Consider the following 16,480-nt stretch of genomic DNA (forward strand, 5'->3'; position numbering starts at 1 on the left):
AACCACTGAACACACACCACATGATGAGAATCTAGTCATTCTTCTGCCTACACATACATCAAATCCTAGTATGAGCGAATAGGGGAAGGGGGTCCTCAGAGCTACTATAGGGGGTCCGCCAAAATCAATTTACCAGCCAGATTCTAGCCTCTTGGTGAATACATACTTAAGTAAAAGTATCAATACTGCATATTTCGGCAGCTATATGGCCGAAATGTATATAGGGGCTGAAGTTGTTAATGTATGTGCGGTAATAATAATCAAAATCTACAAAGTAACTAAAGTTTTCAAATAATTGTAGTGGAGTAAAAGTACAATATTTGCCTCTGAGATGTAGCGGAGCAGAAGTAAAAGTACCGGAAATTGGAAATACTCCAGTAAAGTTAAAACAATACCTCAAAAATTGTTACTTTAGTACTTAAGTAAATGTACTCAGTTACTTTATACACCACTGGAGTTCAGACGGGATGTGGAGGATGATCTCCTATATTTACTGCGCCAAAAAGCGAGAGCAGTTTCTAATGTGTCCCGACGCTCAATTCATTTTTACATTCAGCAGAGGCAGCAGCGGCACGACGCAGGGCAGCCAGCAGAACTCTATAATGGCAATATGCAAAAGAGCCCCCCCCCCCCCCCCCCACCCCCACCCCGAATCTAATTTCTAGCTTCATATCCATCTGAATTACAATGGCCTCCTTATTATTCACACAGTGGAATTATACACAGCCCATCAGGCTGCAAAGAAGCACCACATATCTATCTATCCATCCACCCCGTCACCATGGAAACCTCATAAGTCCCCCCCCCCAAAAAAGAAAACCTATTCCTTTTTGTTTCGTTATTATCGTTTAAGCAGTTAAGACCGAGAACACATCTGTGTCATTTTTTTTTTGGGGGGGGGGGGGGGTTTCTTTAGGCTATTAAAAAAATAGCAGATCTACAAGCTCATTGGGCGGCACCGAGTGCCGCGCTATGAGCTTGTAGATCTGCTATTTTATATTTTGGAAAAACCTTGCAAATCTTTTTTTTTTTCAATGGAAATGAAATTAAAAATATATATATTTACTTGGGATATATATATATATTTACTTATTGTATTCTTGCTCTGTAAAGCACTGTTAAAAGGCTATTAAAAAATAGCAGATCTACAAGCGAGTGCCGCGCTATGAGCTTGTAGATCTGCTAATTTTTTTTGGAAAAACCTTGCAAATCAAAAATAAAATGAAGATAAAATAAAAAAGAATATTTATTTACTTGGGATATATATAATATATATATATATATATATATATATATATATATATATATATATATATACTTATTGTATTCTTGCTCTGTAAAGCACTTTGAGCTGCATTTCATGTCATGAAAGGTGCGACACAAATAAAGTTATAAATATAGTCATTATTATTACTATTATTATTATTATATATTTGTATTTTTGAAGTGAACATTTCTAACTAAAATCTTTGCTTCTGGGGGATTCTACAAAATGTCTTCTAAAATTCTAACCGTTTTTTTGAAAAAAAAAGAATGTTGCTATAATATCGGTGGTTCTCAAACTTGTCAAGGACCCCCAAATGTGTTTGGCCTGCGCCCCGCGGACCCCCCTATCTCAAAATATGTTGTTCCAGGGACCCCCCAGAAGCAAAACATTTGAGTTACAAATGTTCACTTTAAAAAATATACATTCAAGGATTTGCACAAATGTATGATTTTTCAAAAATAGCAGATCTACAAGCTCATATCGCGGCACACGGTGCCACGCTATGAGCTCATCTGCTATTTTTTTAATAGCCAAAGTATAAAACAATGGTTTAAGTGGTTACACAGATGTGTTCCCGGTCTTAATGTGTTAAAAAAAATCTTTTAACATTGTGAAAATAACTGATCTACAAGCTTGTACCGCGACACGTTGCCAGCTTGTAGACGCTGCTATTTCCACTACTTCTGTTTGCGCCACTCTTGTACGATTCATTTTACGAAGAAAGCAAAACGCCAGACCCCACGAATATGTCTTAAATATAAAGATGTATGAAACAAATTATAATAATCATGCTCACATCAGCTTTCTGTACACACACACACACACACACACACACGCACGCACGCACGCACACACACACACACACACAGACACTATAGTCCCAACAAAGTCAGACTCCAAGGTCAACAAATCAAGTATTCCTTAAATATTCCAAATGTAAATATCAACGCATTGTATATTAAAACAAATTATATACAATGAAAATGTTCTCACCAACCTTTATGGAGACTCCTTTGTTGATCTGTTGTTGTTCTGTTTTACTTCATAATATCCACCATTATAATATCCTTTTATGTCCATAATATCCATCATTATTATATAACTATTATCTCCATAATTCCTCAGTCAGAACACCAGGTTTATCAACTCCAACATGAAATTATTAAAGGTTGTGATTTGGATTCACTTCAAGCTTTCAGAGAGTTGATTTGACAACAAACACAACAAACACACACTTCCACATGTCCCTCAGTCCAATCAATCACTTCCTGGAACTATATTAAACCCAAAGACTACATTTCCCATGAACGCCGGCTGCTGTAGGGACAGTGATTTCAGACCCGGAAGTAGTAGTTCTTAAAGGACCATTTCACCCCTGGAAGAAGTTTTCGGTCTTTTAATGAAGTTTAGGAGTCAAGAAACAAGATCCTGGGTTTTTTTTGGTGAATAATCTGTGTTTTTAGATATCTAGTAATCTTCGCATTCTTCGTGACGTTATTTGCGTCATGAGAGATAGGTCTCATTCCTTTCCGCACTACATGTTGTCTTGACGCGTCTCAGTCAGACCAGCTCCAAACGACAGCCCCCGTAACACTTTGTTCAACCTTCTTTCGCCACTCGGCCACTCCCATTAGCTGCGGCCAGCGGGCAAACCCCCTTGCAGAGTGAGGCATTACTTTACCTGAGTTATCTTCTGATAGTTGTACTTGAATGTTGACATGAAATAATAATCCTGTGTAGTGTTTCATAAGCGCAAGCTTGAAAAAAAAATACAGCGTGGAGTGGCAGCGCTGGTAAACAAACACCGTCGCAAAGGCTAGGATCATAATACCAAGGATTCGACAGTGATGTCAATACTATGCGACACGGAAGTAGAACACCAGAAAGATACCAAGGATGTCCCAGTGATATGACATCACTAACGAATCCTTGGACATATATGTAACTAGATGAACGTGCGCGAGTACAGCCAGTGTTGCCAGATATTGTGAGAGAAATAAGCAGCCAGGTCTATGAAAACAAGCCCAAAAGAAGATAACTAGGCTAAGAGCACTTTACCTAGTCATGGGATATTATATATTTGAAAATTGCCGATCTACAAGCTCACAACGCTTCGCGACCCATTGTGAGCTTGTAGATCTGCTATGTACAAAAAAATCTTGAGGGGGAAAAAGTGCAAAATGTGGATTTTTTTTTTTTTTTTCATTTACTTTTTATTGGATTTTTCAGAACATGAAAACAAACATACACAAAAAAAGAAAAGACTAGCACATTACTAACAAACAAACCGAACATACAAAACATACAAATACAAACATATAAGGGGAAAATGTGGAATATTTTTGACACATATTTGTTAGGGGCTCCCTGGCACAAATTATAATTTCAGATGGGGGTCTGTGGAAAAATACATGAACATGTTTGAGAACCACTGGTTTAAACAACAATCAAAACATTTGGAAACAAGCCCAAATATCAACTACATTTTAGAAAGAAGCCGCTTATAATAAGCAGACATGGCGACACTGGCATGCTGTTTGGATGTTATTGTTGGAGATCACACCCACATGGAACCTCCCCTGCCACAAGGCACCAAAGCATTATGGTCATTGTAGTAATGCAGCAGTCCAGTCAAACCCTAGTCAAACACACAGATTTCATTATTTTTCTGGCCATAGGGTGCAAATTTTAAATTGTGCTACTGTTATCTACTACAAATACTATTACCATTGAGTGATTGCAGTTTCTTCCAGGGGTGAAATGCTCCTTTAAGACTTTTAGGGCAGAATTCATTCCATTTTAGAAAAAAAGAGAGAGAGAAAATAAAATAGCTCATCTACCAGCTCTCAATGCTTGTAGAAAATGATTGATTGAATACTTAATTTGTGTTTATTATCACACACATGCATACACATATACTCTTGCACTTGCATGATGATGGGTGATGTGTTGCCATTGCGGTCCATGTATTCAATTCATCAACATAACATTAAAAACTAACAATATTTTAGTCATTAAAAAAAAATGTCTCAACTCAGAATACTCCGGATTGTGTCTTTATCCCACGCTGCACAGTGGGACATCATTTACTCTAAAGCAGAGGTCTTCAACGTCTTTCAGGCCAAGGACCCCCTAGGGACCCCCTCTATATTGTATAAAATTGTTTTTGCAGATTAAACTTCATTATTTCTCTTGGTCTGCTCTTTTCCCCCTCTACACCTAATACCGCTTTGCCAAAAAATAGCAGATCTACAAGCTCACAACGCCTCGCAGCGCGAGGCGTTGTGAGCTTGTAGATCTGCAATTTTTTGCTTGTAGATCTGCTATTTTTTTTAGCTAAAGTTCTCCTCAGAAAAAAGGATGCTAGGGTTCAAGTGGTTCAAGTAAAAAAAAAAATCATATCACACAAAGATTTGACAGACCCCTCTGTAGTAACTCTGAGGACCAACCTAGGGGTCCCGGACCCCCTGTTGAAGACCCCTACCAGTCAATACCAATGCAATTCCTTGCGACCATTATCCACAATGACAGTTGCAAGGAGTTACATTGGTGTGGACTGGCCTTAAAGGGATAGTTCACCCAAAAAAATCACATCGATTTGTCACCCCATGGAGACTTGAGTGAGTGCCCGCCCCCGCTCCACGCCCCTCCTCCTCCCCCAATGTGCAGCATTGAGAGCCCTGACGTCACAACATTTTGAGCGACGCCCACTGCTCTCTGGTTGGTTGGGGAAATGAAAGGTTGACTCCCACGTCCTATGCCAGGAATGTCAACAGCTTGGTCCAAATATCCCAGAATTCAAGTGTGACTAATCGATAGGAAAAAAAAAATGTATTAATTAATTTTGGGTGTGAACTATCTTATTACAATTTTCTAGTATAAATACTAGAAAAATATCAAAAAAGTTTGGGAAAAAAAGACCATAATTTAGAATTTTTAGCTCCAAATCTTCTCTTCTGGGGGTCCCTGGCACAAAATATTTTTAGATGGGGGTTCGCGGCCAAATGCAAATCAATTTGGGGGTCCACGGCATGAAAACGTTTGAGAACCATGCACTGCTCTAAACAAGGTAGTGTTTTCTGGAGATCAGCTTGGGCAATAGACGCACGCCTGAACAGACAACGTCACACTGATAGGAACCAGTATGCGCGCGCAGACCGGCACCAAATGAACCCCACCGCTCATAGGATGCAATGTAAAAGTGGTCACAGCCTCACGTGTAAAAATGCATCTCATCAAACTTTCAAATGCTGTTTTCCTCCCAGTGTGGAGGAAGAATGCTTAGGATTTTCACTGTGATCTCTCGGTCTTGAAAGATTTCTGTTGTGTGTAGCCTAAACAATTCAAAGCAGTTGTCCCCCAAACCCCTCCTCAAGTGGCTGTCATAAGAACGGAGGGAGCGCTCTATGATCACGGCACCAGAGCCTGCTTGGCTCGCGCAGCTGCAGCCCGTCAAGCCTAATTTATGCTCCGTCCCCGCGAAGGCGTCGTGCGCAGAGAACACGCCGAAAATAGCAGACCTCCAAGCTCACAGCGGTCTCATTCGCGAAGCGGTTGTGAGCTTGTATGTCAGCTGTTCTCGGCGAGCAATACCGTTGCGGGGTGAAGTATAATGTCTCGCTAGGGCGCACCTAACTAGCCAACACACAAGAGGGGGTTGAATGAACTGAAACCAGCGCACCCCCTAAACAACAGGTTTGGGGATCTGTTGGGAATTGATTACATGAATCAGTCACCTGTGCGTCCAGTCTCAATGTTTGTAAACAAATAATTGGTCTATTAGAAAGAGACCAAAAAAATAATCCTTGGCATTGAGGCCCTGCTTTAGATTTTCCAGTCTTTTACCCACATGCCAAACACCAGATCTGATGTGAGAAAGAACATGCATGAAAAACAAAATAAAAAACACATTCATGGGCGCGGTCAGCAGCCACGCAAGGACGTGTCTTCACAATGCTTCATTAGAAGTTATATTCAAACTTCTGTTGCGTGAAAAAAAAAAGTGATTGTTTCACATATAAATGATCCTGGGGTTTAAATGTGGTTGCTTTCCATCGCTGTGTGTGTGTGTGTGTGTGTGTGTGTGTGTGTGTGTGTGTGTGTGTGTGTGTGTGTGTAGGGGGGGGTCAGTCAATAGAGTACAGAAGTCCTGACGTCACTCGTAAAGTAATTTCTCTATGAGAATAACATTGGGTCATCCTAGAATCGTCTCATATAAGAATTGTGGTCCAAAAATAAACAAACTGTCTCTGTGATATTGTCAGGGAGGAGGCTCTGTATCGTTTATGATAGTCATTCACTTATATTTGATACAGTCTGTTTCTGGCGAAAATTTAACTAATTCGGCGGAAGTAACATTAGCGTTCTCTCACCGTCAGTTGATGCTTCATATCCATAAGGGTCAAACCGCCGTGATCATTTGTTAATTTTTTCAACACAGTTCTTATTTGACGCGATATTAAACACGTGTCCATCTTGTCCCTTTTTTGACCATATATGGACACATTCTGGGTCTGGCAGAACCAGGTCTCCTGGTCTTGTTATTTTTTATTCCTTTTTGAATTATTTTCCTTTGTTTTGGCCATGTTTTCTTTCGTTTTTTTGTTTTCTTCTAAAGCCGAAACCAGAGGCTATGGCTATCTGGGGGTCCCCCGCATTGCACACTTTCAGGGTTAAAATAACCACAGACATATAAAGGTAGACGCCTCGTCCGGCTCTGAGGCGTCTGTATCTCGCGCACCAGCTTCCCCGACCTTCCTCGGGGAAGTTTCCGCGTGCGTCACAGAACGGGACGTTCGGTATAGGCCAATCAGAGGCAGGCGGGGGCGGCTCTCTTCGTAACCCGGCCACTAGTCAGTTAGACGTGGCTGTGATTGGCCAGTAGTCAACGCGCTGTGATTGGCCAGTAGTCACTTTGAGTGGCAGCTTGCCCTCTACGGAGGGCCGCCAGAGCCTTGTATTGCGATACAGGTCGCTCCGATGAACCACAGAGGCCAATGAGGTGTCTAGGTCTTCAACAGGGGGTCCGGGACCCCTAGGGGGTCCTCAGAGTTACTACGCCAAATCTTTGTGCGATATGATATTTTTTACATTAACCACTAGCATCCCATTTCTGAGGAGAACTTTAGCCAAAAATAGCAGATCTACAAGCTCACAACGCCTCGCAGCGCGAGGCGTTGTGAGCTTGTAGATCGGCTATTCTTGGCAAAGAGCTATCGGTGTAGAGGGATAAAAGAGAAAACCACGTAAACAAAAAAAAGTTGAATCTGAAACACACTTTTATACGATATAGAGGGGGTCCCTGCTTCGTCTCTCTCTCGGCTAGGGGGTCCTTGGCCTGAAAAACATTGAGGACCCCTGATTTACAGTGTTTGGTTCCATTTGTACGAACCTAGTGTCCTTCCTGTCCCTGCCTCTACAACTCGTCCTGCTCGCCCCTCCTCTCCGTCCTCGGCCTCGGGCCGCGGTGAAAATCTGTAGTATACGTATTTTACTCTCAGGAGTTTACAGACCCGTAAGGGTTCCTTTGGTTCCATTAGTACATTCTCTGAGTTACAGACCTCTTTGACTGCCAGAGTGATAGTGTCATAATGTCACGCTGCACTGCGGGAGAGATTTTTTTAGCGATTTTTAGCGATTTTTATTACTGTACCTTTGAAAAAATCATGGAATATTCCTGGAATATGGAACCCATGGAATATCATGGGTTCCAGTAGTATTCCATTGCACAGCTGTGGCCATCTCAATCAGGCTGGTTGAAGGGACCATCCATAGGCTAGGTAAGAGCGCCATCTGGTGGAATTTGAAAAAAAGAAAAAGGAAAAAAAGAAAAGGCCGCGTTTCCATTGGTTGGCAGGGTGAGCTCTGGCAGAATTCGACGCGTTAACGCGTTCATGTGTGTGAAAGTGATTGTTTCACATATAAATGATCCTGGGGTTTAAATGTGGTTGCTTTCCATCGCTGTGTGTGTGTGTGTGTGTGTGTGTGTGTGTGTGTGTGTGTGTGTGTGTGTGTGTGTGTGTGTGTGTAGGGGGGGGTCAGTCAATAACGCGTTCATGTGGCAGTAAAAGGGTTAAAGGGTCCACTTGGACGCAAGGTTCGTCCCCTGCGTCCTTCCTTCAGCGGCCTCTACAACTCGTCCTTCTCACCGCCGTCCTGCTCGCCCTCCTCTTCGTCCTCGTCCTCGGGCCGCGGCGCCGACCACCCTTCCTCTCCTCCGCCGCCACCAGAAGGCGGGGGCCCGCCGGCGGCGTAGAGCTTGACGAAAATGGGATGCACCACGTCCTCCACCTCCTTCCTCTGGGCCTTGATGTCCTCCAGGTCCGGGTTCTTCTCGGACTCCATCCACGCGACCTTGTCCGCCACGACCTTCTCGATGGCGTCCCTGTCCTCGTCGGACAACTTGGCGCCGAGCTTCTCCTTGTCGGCGAGCTGCTCCTTCAGGCCGTAGAGGTAGGACTCCAGCTGGTTGCGGGCGTCGATGCGGTCCTTCAGCCGCCTGTCCTCGTCGGCGAAGCGCTCGGCGTCGTCCACCATGCGGCGGATGTCGTCGGGCGTCAGCCGGTTCTGGTCGTTCTCGATGGTGATCTTGTTCTTGTTGCCCGTCGCCTTGTCCTCGGCGGTGACGCGCAGGATGCCGTTCACGTCGATCTCGAAGGTGACCTCGACCTGGGGGACGCCGCGCGGCGCCGGCGGGATGCCCGTCAGGTCGAAGGTGCCCAGCAGGTGGTTGTCCTTGGTCAGGGAGCGCTCGCCCTCGTAGACCTCGATGGTGACGACGGGCTGGTTGTTGGAGGCGGTGGAGAAGGTCTGGGACTTCTTGGTGGGCACCACGGTGTTCCTGGGGATCAGGTTGGTCATCACCCCGCCGACGGTCTCGATGCCGAGGGTCAGCGGGCAGACGTCGAGGAGGACCACGTCGCCCGTGTCCTCCTCTCCGGACAGCACCCCGGCCTGCACGGCAGCTCCGTAAGCCACGGCCTCGTCGGGGTTGATGCCCCTGGAAGGCTCTTTGCCGTTGAAGAACTCCTTCACCAGCTGCTGGATCTTGGGGATCCGCGTGGAGCCTCCGACCAGGACGATCTCGTCGATGTCGGACTTCTTCAGGGTGGAGTCCTCCAGCACCTTCTGCACGGGCTTCATGGTGGAGCGGAACATGTCCATGTTGAGCTCCTCGAACTTGGCGCGGGTCAGCGTCTCGGACAGGTCCTCGCCCTCGAAGAAGGACTCGATCTCGACGCGGGCCTGGTGCTGGGAGGACAGCTCCCGCTTGGCCTTCTCGACCTCGCGACGCAGCTTCTGCACGGCGCGGTTGTCCTTGCGCGCGTCCTTGCCGGTCTTCTTCTTGTAGAGCCTGAGGAAGTGCTCCATGACGGCCTGGTCGAAGTCCTCCCCTCCCAGGTGGGTGTCGCCGCTAGTGGCCACCACCTCGAACACCCCGTTGTCGATGGTGAGGAGGGAAACGTCGAAGGTGCCACCGCCGAGGTCGAACACGAGGATGTTCTTCTCGCCGTCCTTCTTGTCCAGGCCGTAGGCAATTGCAGCGGCCGTCGGCTCGTTGATGATCCTCACGACGTTGAGACCGGCGATGACGCCGGCGTCCTTCGTGGCCTGTCGCTGGGCGTCGTTGAAGTAGGCGGGCACGGTGACCACGGCGTGCGTGACCTTCTTCCCCAGGTACGCCTCGGCCGTCTCCTTCATCTTCGTCAGCACCATGGCGGAGATCTCCTCAGGGGCGAACGTCTTCGTCTGCCCTTTGCTGACCTCCACCTGAAAGTGGGGCTTGCTCTTCTTCTCTGTGACCTTGAACGGCAGGTACTTGACGTCCTTCCGCACGGAAGGGTCGCCCCAGGCGAGGCCGATGAACCTCTTGGCGTCGAAGACCGTGTTCTCCGGGTTGGAGGTCAGCTGGTTCTTGGCGGCGTCGCCGATCAGACGCTCGCCCTCGGCGGTGAAGGCCACGTAGGACGGGGTGATGCGGTTGCCCTGGTCGTTGGCGATGATCTCCACGCGGCCGTTCTTGAACACGCCCACGCACGAGTAGGTGGTGCCCAGGTCGATTCCGATGACGGTGCCGACGTTCTCCTTGGCGGCATCGTTGGCGGCGGCAAAAATAGCGCCGGCGAGCAGCAGAAGCAGCAAGCTCAACAGCCTCATCCTCGACTTCATCTCGTCTGTTCGGCTTCCCTTAAGAAATGTGAACAGAGATACCGAACGGATTCTGTCCTTGGCCGTTACTCCCAACCGAAGGCTAGTGAGCAAGCGTCCTCGCTTGGTTCTTGGTCGCTGTTTGATAAAATATTATCTTTATAACAACAGGTGTTAGCAATATCTTAAGATTTATCTCTTTATACAACTAATAGACGCTGAACAGTCGGAGACAACAGTTGGCCGTCTGTCCCTTTATACGTTTCGCTGTGATGTGGGCAGTGATGTTGCCGTGATGTGGATACGTCCATATTTGGAAAGTGCATAGGGGAAAAAGTACTCAATTGTTTTACTTAAGTAAAAGTATCAATACTGCAATGTAGAAATACTCCGTTACAAGTAAAAGTCCGGAAATAAAAATTGACTTGAGTAAAAGTGCAAAAGTATTGGTATCAAAATGTACTTAAAGTACCAAAAGTAAAAAGTACTATTGATGCAGAATGTCCCATTTCCATGTAAGAATGTACACAAATCTTTTGAAAATAGCAGATCTACAAGCCCACGACTTGCGAGAGAAGCAATGGACGGCCGTGACGTCGATGTAGAAAAATACATCTAGCTCGGATTTCTTCTTTTTTTTTTATGAAAACGAGCCTTATTCATGAACTGCCAACAGAACGGACGATCGCGGTAAAAATGTTTTTGTTTTCAGGTGGATAGATGAGACCCTCCCCCTCCCCCCTCCTTTGTTTACATCAGTGTTCACATCGTGGCTACTATCGTGTTAATAATTTTTCATAAGTTCAATATTTATAGAACTCATAAACACACATAACCACTTTCACTGAAAATGATTTTTTTATTGGGCATTAGAGATTTGACTTCCCCTAAAAACTTCCGTCTAAAACATGAGCATTGCATTTGTGCGTGCGTGTGTGCGTGCACGTGCACGTGCGCTTGCATGCACGCGTGTGTGAAGTACCACCTCTTAGAGGTCTAAAAGCCCTTGGAGCTTGGGAGCAGGAGCCATCAGAACAGTGAGTGAACAACAAATCAAACATGTTGAGAGTGTCCAGCCCTCTTCTCTGCCACTTAGCACCAACATATAGAACCTCAAAGAGCAGAGAATAAAGTGCCGGGGGGGAAGGAACTGGATTTCTTTGGTGCTTTCATCCGAAAAAAGGACCCCGAGTGGGTGCATCCATTTAGAATAGATAGGTCCAACTGGAACCTTTCAATTACCATTATAATTTAGACATTTTAAGCAGATACTCCCCATCCAGGGTGACTCTGTACAATGAGCAAGGTAATCACATACATACTGTAGAATGCAGCAGTGGTGTGTAAAAAGTACTCAAATGTTTTACTTAAAGTAAAAGTATCAATACTGCAATGAAGAAATACTCTGTTACAAGCCCATAGCTTCAAAATGGCTGCTCGCCGTAGAAATGTTATTGTTCCAGTGGAAACACGGATCCCTCCCCCAACCCACTTTTAACATTTGTGTACACAACGTGGCTTCCACAGCGTTTCAAAGATCGTCTATTTAACCCATTAAGACCTGAAGCCGATTCTACAAATGTCTCCTAAATCCCAACAGTATTCTGAAAAAACCTATGTTTCTATATCAGAACTATTTCATTTCAAGGACCCCCCAAAATGATATGTATTTGGCCGCAGACCCCCATCTCAAAATGTTTTGTTCCAGGGACCCCCCAGAAGCAAAGAATAGAGTTAAAAATGTTCGCTTTAAACAATATCCAAAGATTTTCACGCATTTTCACGATTTAAAAAAAATAGCAGATCTACAAGCTCGTAGCGCGGCACTCGTGCCGCGCTACGAGCTTGTAGATCTGCTATTTTTGAATAGCCAAAGTGTAAAATAATGATTAATGATGCGTTCCATGTCTTAATGGGGTTAAGGTATCAAACGTAAGGGGATAAAAAACTCTGTTTAATATCCTGGCGGGTATAATGCCTTCAGACCGGGAGCGCATCATGTACTCGGTGCCACGCTAGGAGCTTGTAGATCTGCTTTTTTTTTAAATAGCCAAATGAATCTAAAATGACAAAGATGTGTTCCCGGTCTTAAACCATTAATACCTGGAACGCATCAGTGTGACTTTAGATTTCTTTGGCTATTCAAAAATAGCAGATCTACAAGCTCATAGCGCGGCACCGAGTGCCGCGCTACGAGCTTGCAGATCTGCTATTTTTGAAAGAATCGCCTCAGGTCTTAATGGGTTAAATGGGTTATTATTATTATTATTATTATTATTATGTATTTAAACACACACATGACAACAACAGATCAATAGAACAAGCCTAGGCGTTATCATCTAAACGATAAGGATGCACAGTAAGCGTACAAAGGGGAAACGTTTGCAGCATGTTCCTGTGTTCCAGAGAGAAACGCTGGCTGTCATCTGAACATAATGTAAACCACTCTGCTGCTGCTGCTATCTGCACTATAACACACACAGCCCCGCTAAGAGCAGTGGTGTAAAGTAACTGAGTACATTTACTCAAGTACTGTACTTAAGTACAATTCTGAGGTATTTTTTACTTTACTGGAGTATTTCCCTTTTGCAGTACTTTTACTTCTACTCCACTACATCTCAGAGGCAAATATTGTACTTTTACTCCCCTACAATTATTTGAAAACTTTAGTTACTAGTTACTTTTCAGATATAAATTATGATATGAAACATAGGCTATCTACAAGCTCACAACACGTCGCATCACGACACGTTGTGAGCTTGTAGATCTGCTATTTTCAAATATTTTAGCACTTTTTACTTTTGGTACTTTAAGTACATTTTGATGCCAATACTTTTGTACTTTTACTCAAGTAAATTTTGAATTCTGGACTTTTACTTGTAACAGAGTATTTCTATATTGCAGTATTGGTACTTTTACTTAAGTAAAGAACACAGCCCCGCTAAGAGGATAGATGGATGAATGTTTTTTTTTTGTGTGTGTGTGTGTGTGTGTGTGTGTGTGTGTGTGTGTGTGTGTGTGTGTGTGTGTGTGTGTGTGTGTGTGTGTGTGTGTGTGTGTGTGTGTGTGTGTGTGTGTGTGTGTGTGTGTGTGTGTGTGTGTGTGCATTTTGGCTTTCCACGCGGGAGACCAGGGTTCGAATCCCGGGTGTTACATAATTATGCTTCATTTGTACAGTATAGCCTACTTAGTCACACGCCAAAACATGAAATAGCAGATCTACACAGTTCACAGCTATGTGGATGGTTGTTATAGGGTTAAACATGGGGTTAGACATAAACAACACACTCATAAAAACCTTGATGTCCTGACAGGTATAGTTATACACATAATATGAGTGTGTACTGTATGTCTAATCACAACCCTCATACACAATTCAGTGCGTGCGTGCGTGCGTGCGTGCGTGCGTGCGTGCGTGCGTGCGTGCGTGCGTGCGTGCGTGCGTGCGTGCGTGCGTTTTCTGCACTATCTCACACGCACGCACGCACGCACGCACGCACGCACACACACACACACACACACACACACACACACACACACACACACACACACACACACAGTGTGTGCTCAGTACTATCTGTACAGGTACAGGCTCATGCAGTTCTGCTCAGATATCTTTCATTACACAAAAACAACATCAACAGCAGCAGCAACGAGCCTCCAGGTGTTTCAATGCTTTTGGTGAAGATAGCGATCCTTGTTCCAGGGATTCCTATTCCGTCTCTGTCGGGCAGTGGTGGAAAGTAACTAAGTACATTTACTTAAGTACTGTACTTAAGTACAATTTTCAGGTATTTGTACTCTACTTGAGTATTTCCAATTTCCAATACTTTTACTTCTACTCTACAATTATTTGAAAACTTTAGTTACAGTTACTTTTCAGATATAAATCATTGCACTATAAAACAAGCCCTATTTTATACTTAGGCTATTTGAAAATAGCAGATCTACAAGCTCACATAGAGCTGCGTTTGAGTTATAGAATCAAAGAGAGAACGCTTACAATCTCCTCCGACAGCTTGTCTCACACACACACACCTCACTGTCAACGCTCTCCTTCTCTAGATAATATTAGAAATGATATATAATATACCACAACACTGGCAAACTGTCTGCTCCTTATCTATATGCTTACAACAAACATCACTCTAGAGTCTAGATGCAGGCACTCTCCTCTCCTCCTATCTCCTGTCCTTCTATCTATGGGATACCTGAATTCTCCTTCGGGATTAATAAAGTTCCTCTCCTCTCCTCTCCTCTCCTCTCCTCTCCTCTCCTCTCCTCTCCTCTCCTCTCCTCAAAATGTTAATACAAGACATTTACTTGTAACTGAAGCAAACTGTACCGACCAGAAAACACCACCTCTAGCTGTTCATGTGTAAACAAACTGCTGCAGAGTTTGAGTAGAGTACACAATTTGTTGAATTATATTTGTTTTCCTTTATTACAGTGCACACTCACTCTCTCTCGCACACACACACACACGCGCGCACGCCCACACACACACACACACACACACACACACACACACACGCACACAGACACACACGGACGCACACACACACGCACGCGCATGCACGCACGCACGCACGCACGCACGCACACACACACACACACACACACACACACACACACACACACACACACACACACACACACACACACACACACACACACACACACACACACACACAACCGGGGCGAGCTATTCATCACAATTTAGCGGTGCTAGCAGACAGTGTTGGGACAGTAATAACATTAGTGTGTAGAACGCTCTCCCAGACACAAATAGCTCCACTCTGCTCCTGTTCCCCTGACCATCCTCTTCCTCTCTATTTGTCAACACACACCACTCTGTCTAACAACCTGCCAAGCACTGTTGATTGATTGTAAGTAAGTAGGTCGGAGAGAGGCTTACAGTCGGTATCAGACAGAGGGGGGCGGGGTCTATCCCCGTTTTGCAGTGCGCTATACTAGACTCCTGGGAGATGGAATGCTGAGGTGGAGTGCCACGCCTACCATCAGCTCCCAGGACTTACAACTTACAACAACACCTACCATCAGCTCCCAGTACTTACAACAACACCTACCATCAGCTCCCAGTACTTACAACAACACCTACCATCAGCTCCCAGTACTTACAACAACACCTATCATCAGCTCCCAGTACTTACAACACCACCTACCATCCGCTCCCAGTACTTACAACAACACCTACCATCAGCTCCCAGTACTTACAACAACACCTACCATCAGCTCCCAGTACTTACAACAACACCTACCATCAGCTCCCAGTACTTACAACAACACCTACCATCAGCTCCCAGTACTTACAACAACACCTACCATCCGCTCCCAGTACTTACAACAACACCTACCATCAGCTCCCAGTACTTACAACAACACCTACCATCAGCTCCCAGTACTTACAACAACACCTACCATCAGCTCCCAGTACTTACAATAACACCTACCATCAGCTCCCAATACTTACAATAACACCTACCATCAGCTCCCAGGACTTACAATTACGAATCGAACCCATGCATGACCTCGTGGTCAAGAGGCGTGTGCGCTACCGACTGGTCGATTGAATACTTTATAAAAAGTCTTAAAAAGTCCTTAAATTGTCACTTCACTGTCATCTGGGAACCCCTCCAAAATCATTTGGGGGGTCCCGACCCACAGGTTGAGAACCAGTGGTGTATACTGTAGTAGCCTACAAACAATCCCAGTGGTGAAGGACAGGTGCCATTTCATGGTTTTAGAACGGTATTAAAGCCACAATCAGCCCCCTTTCCCTGTAGAGAGGGAATAAGCAAGGGATAATGTATGGGGAGGTGGTCATTATTGAAATTTAAAGCCCCTAACCCTAACCCTAGTCCCTACCAGACTCGCTCGAGTGACTTCCTGAGCCTTAAGGTGCCATTTACTCACACAGAGCTAGGCAAGGCAGCATTCTCTGTTGTGCTCCATCTACTTGGAATGAGCTCCAGAAATCCTTAATAATCAGATCACTGCCTTCCTTGGGTCAATTTAGGGAAATGGTCTCCAACACTTTTGTTC

At 44.9% G+C, this 16,480-nt stretch overlaps 1 protein-coding gene across 1 annotated transcript; it reads right to left on the minus strand.

Annotated features, from left to right (window-relative positions):
• Positions 1 to 8,395: 8,395 nt before the first annotated feature.
• Positions 8,396 to 10,423, minus strand: LOC308103069 (endoplasmic reticulum chaperone BiP-like; the record flags this gene model as incomplete). The annotated part of the gene is made up of 1 exon (XM_080452917.1): positions 8,396 to 10,423. One exon carries the CDS (start codon positions 10,421 to 10,423, stop codon positions 8,396 to 8,398), a length of 2,028 nt encoding a protein of 675 aa, XP_080309043.1.
• Positions 10,424 to 16,480: the final 6,057 nt, after the last annotated feature.

Source organism: Gymnoscopelus braueri (assembly GCF_963280865.1).
Source record: "Gymnoscopelus braueri genome assembly, chromosome: 16".
Lineage (NCBI taxonomy): Eukaryota > Metazoa > Chordata > Actinopteri > Myctophiformes > Myctophidae > Gymnoscopelus > Gymnoscopelus braueri.